This window comes from Arachis ipaensis, chromosome B10 (genome assembly GCF_000816755.2).
Source record: "Arachis ipaensis cultivar K30076 chromosome B10, Araip1.1, whole genome shotgun sequence".
NCBI lineage: Eukaryota > Viridiplantae > Streptophyta > Magnoliopsida > Fabales > Fabaceae > Arachis > Arachis ipaensis.
The window spans coordinates 23,410,053-23,421,579 of NC_029794.2; the positions used below are offsets into that span (position 1 = coordinate 23,410,053).

At 31.6% G+C, this 11,527-nt stretch overlaps 1 protein-coding gene and 1 long non-coding RNA gene across 4 annotated transcripts; both read right to left on the reverse strand.

Annotated features, from left to right (window-relative positions):
- LOC110267987 lies at positions 2,538–6,262 on the reverse strand. The gene is made up of 4 exons (XR_002355980.1): positions 5,959–6,262; positions 5,599–5,725; positions 4,669–4,825; positions 2,538–2,941 (listed from the first exon to the last, which is right to left on the reverse strand). It is a non-coding gene; the product is annotated as an uncharacterized LOC110267987 (long non-coding RNA).
- Positions 7,067–10,854, reverse strand: LOC107622005. 3 transcript variants are annotated; one of them, XM_016323948.2, is made up of 11 exons: positions 10,718–10,854; positions 10,357–10,624; positions 9,681–9,776; positions 9,456–9,581; positions 9,279–9,363; positions 9,043–9,175; positions 8,764–8,921; positions 7,880–8,003; positions 7,595–7,777; positions 7,427–7,492; positions 7,067–7,313 (listed from the first exon to the last, which is right to left on the reverse strand). In XM_016323948.2, exons 4-11 carry the CDS (start codon positions 9,493–9,495, stop codon positions 7,164–7,166), a joined length of 939 nt encoding a protein of 312 aa, XP_016179434.1. In that variant the 5' UTR covers positions 9,496–9,581; positions 9,681–9,776; positions 10,357–10,624; positions 10,718–10,854; the 3' UTR covers positions 7,067–7,163. The 3 variants fall into 3 exon arrangements, with proteins under 3 accessions (XP_016179434.1, XP_020969832.1, XP_020969831.1); XM_021114173.1 differs by lacking the exon at positions 9,456–9,581; XM_021114172.1 differs by having other exon boundaries at positions 9,456–9,776.

Below are 11,527 nucleotides of genomic sequence, written 5' to 3' on the forward strand. Positions count from 1 at the left end.
TGTATTGAACTCTTTTGGAACTTGCCTATAGAGGCTCTTATGTTTCCTTTGGGAGAGATTAGGATATATTGTTGTCATCTACTTTCATACTGTACCCTAGCCGGCCTAAACTTCGCGGGTCGCGACTAGTAGCTATTTACTTATGTTATATATATCTATCTGTTATCTATCTCTTTATCTCCTCTACGCCTTGTCCGTATATCGTTTTCGGCTTCACAGTTTATCTTTTGCTGTCGAAACGTGAGAGATACATCTTCGCGATTTTATTTCTACTCTTTTCAGGCTTCTCGATTAATACTCCTTTCGAAATTACCTATATTTATTTATTAAAAATCCACCTGAGAGTCGTACCACCGTAATATCATTGACTTATGACTCGAGCATAAGGATTTGAATATTAGGGTGTTAAATTATGGTATCAGAGCAGTTCGTTCTCGTGAGCCTGAGGGATGGAACTGCTTATGCTTCAATGCATACTCTGAGTCTGTGCCTGTGCTAGTTAGGGTATCCAATCGATACATCTAGCATGAAGTCCATGAGTGTACCTTTGGTACTTTGAAGCACTATACTTCCGATATTGAGACTGATCAACTTGATATCAATTGTTTGGTGTGTATAGGAACCAGATGGCACCTCGTGGACCCGGTCGGGGACGTGAAAGAGATCGTACTAATACGCAGGAACCGAAAATCAACCCGAATAACCCGGTAAACCTTATGGCGGCATTGGAGAATATGGCTGCTGCTATGCAGGCCACTACGGAGACTCTTGGGCAATAGATGAACAATAATGGCAATGGCGGAAGGGAAGCTCAGGGCCCGATGACACTGGAGAGGTTATGCTTGGAGTTGAGCTGTGATTAGTGGTAATTGGCTTGGCAGAGGGAGAGGATAGTGATGGATGGAATTTTCGAGGGCGAAAATTTCTGTTAGAGGGATAGAATGTAATACCCGGTCTAACCGAAATTTAGTAAATAATAAATTAAATAGGAGCGAATATGGTTGGAAGATTTGGCAATTGGAATTTGATAATTTAAATATGATATTTGGATTCAGTGAATTTTTTCGAGTCGGAAAATATTAGTTTTCTGCGTAAAAGTGCGCAGTGGAATTTTGACCGGCAGTACCAGCTGAGATCTGTTTGGTACTACAACTGAGGAAATTGATTATGGGTAAATAAGATTAAGAAATGAGGAATTATAATTAGGGAAGGTAGAAATATTTAAAGTGCGATTTAGAGCGCTAATCTTAAAGGTTTTGGCCCAAAATTGGGCCAATGGGCAAAAATAAGTGAACCGGACCTAAGTGGGCCTAAGACCCAACATATATAAACATTAGTTGTGAGCATTTCAGCTCATTTTACCCTAAAAAGAAGGGTTGGGGCGCTGATTTGAGAAGAGAGAAGAGAAGAGAGAAAACCTAACTCTCTTTGATCTTCAAACCACCATAACTTGAGCTACGGAGCTCCGATTGACGAGCCGTTTGCGGCCACGCGTTGCTCTTCTTATCCTCTACAATTCTATCTAAGTTTGGTGGTGAGTATTTCATTCATCTCTGCCCAGTTTTCGAAATTCCCCACTGTTACACGTTTTTGGGTAGTTAGTGTTGAAATCTTGTGATTTTTGGTGTTTAGGGATACTCCAACATGGATTCTAAGTGGGTTCTACCCCTACTTCATATGGGCTGAGGTAAGAAGTGATCAAACCCTTGTGATTTGTCATTTTTATGAGCCCTAGGTTGATGTATGTATGTGACATTGGTTATGTTAGTGTATTTGGTGATGTTGGTGCACAATTGGGAGATTGGTATTGCTTGAGGAGCTTTGGTAAGGCTTGGAGCTAAGGTTGGTGAAGAATTCCATAGAAGAGGCTCAATTGGTTTGGCTACAAGAGGTACGGTTTAAGTTTCATTTAAGTACCGTGTGTTGTGATGAGAATTCCTAGGCTAGATGCCCCTAGGATTAAGTTTGGATTGTGTAAATGGTTGGTGCTAATATACATAGTTGATATGTAATGTGAATTAATGATTGGGTTGAGAATTGTGTGACCTTGTATGCTTGGTGTATTGAGAATTTGATGTACTGGGTAATGAGTATTGATTTGTGGTTTATGCATTTAAATTATGAAAAATGGGCCGGAGGCCGTGAATTTTGGGCCGGAGGCCGGAAAGAGGTAAGAAAGGTAAGTCGATGTGTGCATTGTATGATGGCACAAGTGATTGGATGAATTTCAGATAATGAATATATGAATGATTGGGTTGGTTATTGAATAATAAGATCTATCTCTTTATCTCCTCTACGCCTTGTCCGTATATCGTTTTCGGCTTCACGGTTTATCTTTTGTTGTCGAAACGTGAGAGATACATCTTCGCGATTTTATTTCTACTCTTTTCAGGCTTCTCGATTAATACTCCTTTCGAAATTACCTATATTTATTTATTAAAAATCCACCTGAGAGTCGTACCACCGTAATATCATTGACTTATGACTCGAGCATAAGGATTTGAATATTAGGGTGTTAAAATTCATCTCACCCTCTACGCCGGCCATAACTCCAGCAACGTCTTAAATAAATATCAAACAGAAAAATGTGCCCAAATCACACCTTTTAGTGATATTTTGTCATAATTAAAAAAAAAAATCAACTTGTGTACTTGCCATAAATTATACACTTACCAACCAAAAAAGGATGATGAGGAGAGTATCCCATAATTTCCCTAAAAGGGACCAACTTAATACCATATAACGGTATTGCATCACAGAAAGAGGGTAAGACAGTAGTTCTATCTTAAAAAAACAACCAAAATTGATGCGATGTTGTGCGATACAACCCACAGTTGTTGTTAACTCCAAAGTATGTAAAAACATACACAGTTCCTTCCGATATCAATGACTCGAACACAGTTATCAGATCCTCACCTACAGAAGCATGCATAGTTGTTCCCTATTTTTTCACAAAGAAAAAAAATTTTATTATTCACTTTCTACACCCAGTACCAATAAGCTCCAACTAAATAAACAAACAAAATTTATATAAAAATTTTCTTTCAATATTTATAACCGAATAAATAAAAAATATGATTTAAATCTAGAATATTAAGTATTAAGCATTAATAACAGATTTATATGCAACCAAAGGAAGAATATACACATAATGGATTCAAATGTTTAATACTTTAATATATACTATCGTTATATTTTAAACATATATTTAACTATATATTGAGAATAATTAGAATATTTAATTTTAACTGTATATCTAATTAGAACATTTTAAAAAGTTTGCTAAAAGTCTCTCAAAACTCCCTTTTTATTGGCCAAATATCCCTCCCTCCATTCTCAATTTAAATGATTCTCTTTTCCATTATAGTTCCTCATGGCCAACAGTGAAACCTTTTGAATCTTTTTCTTTTCTCTGGTGTACATTTTTTACAAAAGGAAGAGTTAGTTTTATATTTTGCACCTAGATTTTGATAATGTTGATAATGAAATCTTTTTATTTGATTATTTTATTTTTCATAAAATTTTTTTCATTAAGAATAAGTTGAAAATAGCATATAATAAATAAGTGACTCTATTAATTAGAAGTTGGTAAAATCGCTATCCTTCGAGTTAATACTAAATTATAAAATTGGAAGAAAAAAAAGTGTTAAGTGTACTGGTATTTTGGAATCTATGTCGAACATTTAAAAAAAAAAAAAACACCACCAAGAAGCTTAAATTATTGTATCTTCTTTAAAATACGATAATTGATCCCCACCCAAATAATAATAACTTGAGGAGTAAGGTCGCTGAACGCCAATGACTATTGTTTGATATACAGGTCAATTAGTCAATTACTTTCTTGTTCTTTTAGTCAATTACAGAAATAGCAGATATAATCATATAGTCAAAAAATCTGTATTCTAAAAGTATTCAATAAATTTTAATAAAAAAAATAACATCTAAAATAATATATATATATATATTATACGCTAACAATACCCATAATTATCTAATTATATATTAGAGTCATGTTTGACTTGTATCAAAATAAAAAGAAAGTACTTTCAATGTCATTAGCATGTACCAAAAAACATAGATAATTAAATAAAACAAAACAGAGCCAATAACAAATTAAAGAAAAATTTTACTAAATAATACAATTTTTTTTAGTTCTATACCTATAACAAAAAATGACGCATCAGCCAATTCAAATGACTACATTAAATATAGATATATTATGTAATACAATCATATTGATAAATTATTTTGGCTTATAAAATTATATTTCCTTAATAAAATTCTTTAATGCAGAATTTAAACCAAAATAAGACACATTAATTTTTAAAGTATTATTTAATTGTTATAGGACATTATAAGGATAATAATTAAAATTATATAAATTTTCTTATGAAACAAAATTTAAATGAAACAATATTTAACAGAGTTAAAATTTAAATCTTTTTTTACTGTAAAATATTCTTTTATAAAAAATTTTCTTGCTTTTCTTGCAAGGAAATATACAATTGGGGTTTATTCTTGTTCATTTTTTAATTGAATGGTCACAAGAAAATCATAAAACTGTTGAGATTGAAATTGTAATAATTATGAGAGTGAGGAACATACAAATGTGGGATTATGTGTATAAAAACAGAGAAATAATTGTGTGGATAAATAAATTAGAAGTACCTACTCATCCATCAATACCATTTCAATAGAGCTACTGGATTTGGGGTCTTTGAATTTTGGTAAAGACCAGAGTCTGATTACTCTGACATGAATCTTCCAGCTCTCTTTTGGCGGTGCAATCATCTCTAACAAATCATATTGTCTATCCATTTTTTCTCTAGATAAAAAAATAAGAGCAAACATAAATTATAGCATGTATGATAATAGTATAAGACCATACTTCCTAGGCTTTTATAACAACTAAGAAGAGGTATATTTTTTGGGTAAATCACTTTAAAATTAGACTGCATCCAAAATCATATTTCTTCCATAATCCAAAAGAAGAAAAAATCTGTCTTGATAATTTAAAAAATAAAAAAAGATTTGAATTGAAAATACATCTCTTATTCTATATCATAAATACTGTCAATTAAAAGTAAATTGAGTAAAAAAAGATATGAAAATAACAGCTGAATTCATGTCTTCCTTTAAGAATATATATATATATATACACACGTATATAATAATACCCATAATATATGTATCAGAAGAAAGATATCGTATTATTTTATTTCGAAAAAAATCTCATCATTTTATTGTTGTTTTCTAAACTATGTATCATACGTAGCAAATTTAAGATAATTTTATTCAAATCATATGCCTTTTTTATGAGCTTAAATTATTAGAAAAAATAATTTTATAACATAGTATCGTATTTTTTATAATTTAAAATTTGAGGTATTGATTTTTATTGACTCCAAAAAAAATATTGCAACATAAGACAAATAAAAAAATAATATATAAGATTTAGACAAAATAAAAAAAATTACGTGAAAAGACGTATTAAAAGAGGGATCAATTGTATGATAAATTTAATTATATATGGGTCGCATGCAATTTGGGATTAGGGTTTTAAATTACATATATTAATGAATTAGTTCAGAGACTTACCATGGTTACAACCAAGGTTCTGAGAACAGGGAAAGGACCCAAGAAAGGATCCATCGGGAAGCTGTTGTTAGGATTGGGCATGTTTGTGTGCAAGTGTTTCAAGTTATTGGTTTTTTTTCTCTATAATCTAAAACACAAAACATACAACGTTGAGCTGAATAATCAAATAATAATCTACAAATTTTACAAAAACACAAAGCAACAGCAGTACAACAAATCCAGAACCCCAAAATCAAATAATCATTCAACGATTTCAACAAAACAAAACCCTATAATCATTCAATAATTTGTTGATTTTAGAAAAGAGATCCAGAGAATAAAATGAAATTCGAAGAATAGGTGCACACCAAAGCCACTGACCTTCGAGATAATGACGCCGAGACGACGGCGACAAGACGACCGCAAGCAGCAGGAAGAATCCGACGGAGGATGGCCGCCGAGTGATGAAGAAGACATCAAATAGGGGATCTGACTTGGAAAAATACCGACAGTACAAAGAGAAACTCTTCGGACAGCCACAGACGGCGGCAATCGGTCACTCCGTTCGGCGGCGGTGGAGGCTAGCTAGGGTTTTCTCTTCTTGTTATCTTTGAATGAAAGAATGAATAAAGGTAACAAAAGAGAGGAGGGAGACCAGCATGCACTAAGTGTTATTCCCTTTTTGTTTTCTTTATCTATTCTAATTTATAAAAGTAACAAAAGAGAGGAGGGAGACCAGCTAACGTGTTCTTGTTTTCTTTTGTTTTCTTTATTTATTCTAATTCCCTTTCTGTTTTCTTTATTTATTCTAATTCCCTTTTTATTTTCTTTTGTTTTCTCTATTCATTCTAATTTATAAAGAGACTACTTGTGATTGATCAGATTCTCTACACTTATTTTGATAAACGAAAAAATTGATTTAAAAAAAGTTTTTATTTCTGTTCATTGAATAGATTCTGTCTATTTTAAAATAATTGTTGTTTTAATTTTAACTTTTAGATTCATTAAAAAATTAAAATATGCATTTTAAATTAAAATAAAAGCCATACCTATTTTAAAACTGAAGAAGTATATGATAATGATAATAATAATGATGCTGAATGAGCAAATAATTTCAGTAATGCATGATTTATTCCCAAGTTCTCAAAGTAGTAATCATATCCATGTGAGAGAGGAGATTCCAATGCAAGGTTCAAGATATTCCAAGACCAAACATGCTGTGCATAGTTGAATCTCACTCAACTCTCCTTACAATTGCCAACATATTATCACCACCACCAATATTACACTTATTTCTTCAACGGACTTTCATTTTTTTATATAATTATTCAAATACTAATAATAATAATAACTATTTATTAAAAGAAAACACACTCAAAATCTTGGATTAAATAAACAAATATACGAAACAACTCTTGTATCAAGTTATAAGAGATAAATTAATGTCAACAGAAAAACTTTGAAAAATAAACTACTCATATATTGTAGATCCTAATAACTCTCAAACAACCATAGTTCATTCAAATAATAGTTTAAATAAATTATTCTCCTATATTTTAAATCGAACTGTGTAGAGGCGTGTTGATTTAGTCCTCCACCACAACCCACTTCCCTTTCTTAGATTTGGATGAAACTGACTCATCTCCAATCTCTTCAATATGTTTCTTAGCTCTGAGAATCTTAGAATTATGTTTCTCATCAACTGCAGGTGATGGAGTTGGCTCACTCTCACAAGCCTGGGATATGCCATCATGTACCAATAAATATAAGAATAATAATATTTTAGTTACTATGTAAAAATTAATAACATCACTGTAACAATTTAAATTGGAAATCATTTGACACAAACCTTAGAAGTGTTGTATGGACCAGTAGACAAACTCAATAGTTCAGAATTTTCATGGGACAAAAGGCCCTACAAAACAATTGATTCAATAAAAAGACATCATCAAAATCTGGTTGATCTGTTTTTCTAATACAGAAACAAAAGAAAAAGTTATTAGACAGAGGAGATTACAGTGTCAGGATTGTATTTATCCAGGAAGGCAGAGACCAGAGAATTCTCATTTGTCATTCTCAGCACATGAATCACATATGGTTCATAAGAGTTCAGATTCCTCATCTTGAGTTGCACTTTGAAGATGAACTTAATATCCCTAAGCTTATTAATCTCTTCGGGACAGGAATTTTTCTCAACACCCTTCACAGTTAGGAAAAAAAACTTCATTCATGCTCTCATAAGTAATAAAAATTAAGGTATAGTCCAGACTATTAACACAAAAAAATGAATATAACATCAAACCTTAGTCACACAAGACTGCCTAAGGTCCTTAGTAGAAACTCCAAGAAACTTTGCAGCTTCTCCATCGAACAAAACAAAAGAGGCAGCATCGGTGTGGTCTATCACCCTTATGTGGATGATGTACCTATTATTCACCAAAAGATATACAGTCCAAGAACAACACACTACATAAATCTTACCAATAATCAGTGTCTATACTATGCTATTACTGAATTGGATGCAAATAATTTTTTAATAGCTTACCCAAGAGTTTCCATCCCACAAGGAAGAATAAAACGTATCAAATGGAATTAAAAAAATCTAAAAGCAAGTGACCCCGTGAACAAATCAAAGCTAAATAAATCAGTAGCTAATAAATTTTTTTATATTTCCCTTGTGAATCAGAATCCAAAAACACAGAAATAGCAAGCCACGAGAGTAACTTTGCAATGTGATTTCAATAATAGTTAATCTAAATCTCCAACCCCACATTCACACAATTATCACCGACTGGCCATAACAAAAGCAAAAATTATGAGCAGTGCCTTTTAATTAAAAAAAATTACTAATCAAGTAGAATTTTACAACATGTAATCAAGAAAAAAATAATAATCATGAACAGTGTGAAGCTTCACATCAAACTCAAAAACAACACATAAGATTCCATATTCGATCTGGAAACTCAGAAAGGGGAATTATCCAAGAGTCTCCATCCCACAAGCGAGAATAGTTTAAAATAATTCTTATTATATATAATTCATAAAAAATGTTATAAAAATACCTATTAGAATAATAATAATTTAATAGTGTCTGAGCAAATAATACAAATGCATAGATTACACCATTATCTTCGAGGACAAAGAGTATATAATGTGTGAATGTTAAAGAAGTATCGTGAGTCATACCTTGGCTCATAAAACCCGTAGTCTCTAATGCAATTGGGACAGAAATATTTTTTATCAAGTTCCTTCAAGCCACGACGACACTTCTTACATCCTTTGTACCCCCAACCAAATTCAGTCTCAACTTCTTTAATCGTCCCGACTGTAACAAATACAGCATCCTAAAATCGATGGATGGGAGGGTACAACACAACAATTGAGATTATGATCCAACAAACATTAGAACTAATACAATAAAAACATACAATAAAAAAAGGAAGACTAATAAAGAAAGAATTTTACCTGATTATGCTCCTTTATCTCTGCAATTGTTTTGTAGACTGACAGACGCAAAAAATCCTCCTCATCTGAAACAGGTTGACCACAGACCAGCGGCATTATGCCTTGTCCGTCAACAGGATCCAATTTGTTCACCCTTGCATTTTTAAATCAGAAATTATGAAATTTGTCAATAGTTTAATAATCAAAAGCATTCTATAAATAATCTGCTGACCACAATACTGATCTATACACTGTACCTCGCAAAGAAATCCCTGGCAGCTGGAAACTCAACATTGATAAACAGTTTCGAATTGTAGTTTGTGTTAGATACACCCATGACCCCTACAAAAGACATAACAAAAGAAAATACCATAAGCATATGATGACAAGAAAACATGCATTCAAATACCAGTAAAATAAACAAATAAACAAACCACTATAAAATTTCATCTTGCCCATTTGGAGAATAACCATAGGTAAGACACGGGTGTTCCTCTAGATATTTGAGCAATTCAAAAGCAAAAGACTGCCACAACGTTACCCTTAATTTCTGTCCACCCCTATAAGAAATAGCAATTCTTGTAGATTAAAGAGAGACACAAAATTCCAAAATAAGATTTTAAAACAAAAGCCACTATCAAAAAGATATTAAGCATTACTCAAGATCATCAAGTTCTATGGTGATATAACTTGACGGCTTCCCGTCCGTGTGAATTCGACCAAGTTACCCTTAGAAGCAAACTGAGCTATCACATCTACAAAATAAAGGCACCAATCTATTGATTAACAAAACTCTATATGCCGAAATTTTTTTCTTTGGAATCAACGCATTTTATTCATGTTGAAATCAGATCCCTTTAATTCTCTTAAAAATAAAAATATAAAAAACTTTTAATAAATAGTTAGGGCCTAGAAATCGAAGTTCCTGAAGAAACAAAATTATAGGACATTATAAAGATAATACACAAAATTATATAAATATTTTTATTAAACAAAATTCAAATGAAACAATATTTAACTGAGTTAGAAATTATATTATTTCTTAATATAAAATTACAGCAAGGGAATATTTGTTACAGGAAGGGAATAATAAAAAAATTCTTCCTTAATATAATATCTCAATGAAACAAATTTTAGATTAATATTATATGGATCTACAATAGTTGAGACTTGAGAGGAATAGCAACAACCATCAATTGAATCCATATCTGTCCACTATATGCTCATAATAAAAAAAGACAGCAAATGGTGCAAAACAATATATAGGATTAAAAAATTAGACTTTAAAGAATTAAACAACACATGCATCATAGATTAATCTAATAAAGTACTTACTAACTAAATAACCATCTTCTTTAGACTTTGATTGAATTGTTTTGAACGGAACAAAATTAAATCCGTTCAATGAAACTGAAGAATCTTGTACCGGACGCACAATCGTGTCCCTCTTGAAATGGATCCTAAATTCGTGTCTAGTAGGCTTGAACTTGATGGTATTCAAAGCAACTCCAAAATTAGTGACCACGTACACGTTGCTCTCAGCGAGTAAGCCCTCGAAGATAGGAACAAATATGTCTTTTACAGTGCATTGAATTGTATCTCCCTGAATGCATTAATTTTATAGAGTCATAGATAAATGAGGTTTATTGCTCAGTCATTACCAAAATAAATCTGAAATAAAAAGAAAAAAATTTACCTCTTTATCAAGGACAACCATCTCAATAGGTGCCTTCATCCCAGATCTTGCAAATTGAGAAACGGTCCAAAGTCTAATGACACATACTTTGAGCTTCCACACCTTATGCACTGGACCAGACCTCATATTTAGTGAAAGATAAAAAAAACTTATTGTGAAACAATCCACATGGCACATAAACTCACCTAGCTGACATTGCTACCTGCCACTATAAAATTACTCAAATATTATGAATTTCAGTATAGATAAAGAGTAAGTGTGGTGATCACCTATGTTATACTTATAAAGAGTCACAGCACTGTTCAACTCCAGTATTGGTAAGGATTGCAAGAATCTTTACGTTTCTATCAAAAATAAAAAGATTAATTCACTAATAGAATGAATTATAATATTTAAATATATAATCAAATCAAATCAAATCAAATAAATTAAATCGGGAAACACTCTCAGAAGCATGTCACGTCAGCTTCATCATTAAGTGCAGACATCCGATTTTTATATAATAGAATAGATATTATATAATATTCTAATAAGAGAGATAAGAAAGTAAAGTGTTCATCAATTAGGAAGTGGAAATTTGTTGAATCTCTTTCTACAGCTTTAAAGCCGACATTATTATTTCTTTCCCACTAATTGATACATTATCAAAGAGCCTTTCATAAGGGCCAGCTCAAAATCACCATAAAAAATAGTGTGTTTATATCTACTATTTTAAAAAAATTTATTGGTATTTTTTTTAAAAACTAATTTATCTAAAATATAAATTCTCAAAGATTTATTTGTCACTTTATTCTCCAAATTAATATATCT

Bases quoted from the DNA above. Each gene is read 5' to 3' on its own strand.
- LOC107622005 (XM_016323948.2), bottom strand. From the start codon at position 9,495: ATGGTTATTCTCCAAATGGGCAAGATGAAATTTTATAGTG. The intron at 7,493-7,594 runs GTAATCTCCTCT...ATTGTTTTGTAG, and splicing joins ATAAATACAATCCTGACACT to GGCCTTTTGTCCCATGAAAA. The intron at 7,314-7,426 runs GTTTGTGTCAAA...GGCATATCCCAG, and splicing joins GTCCATACAACACTTCTAAG to GCTTGTGAGAGTGAGCCAAC.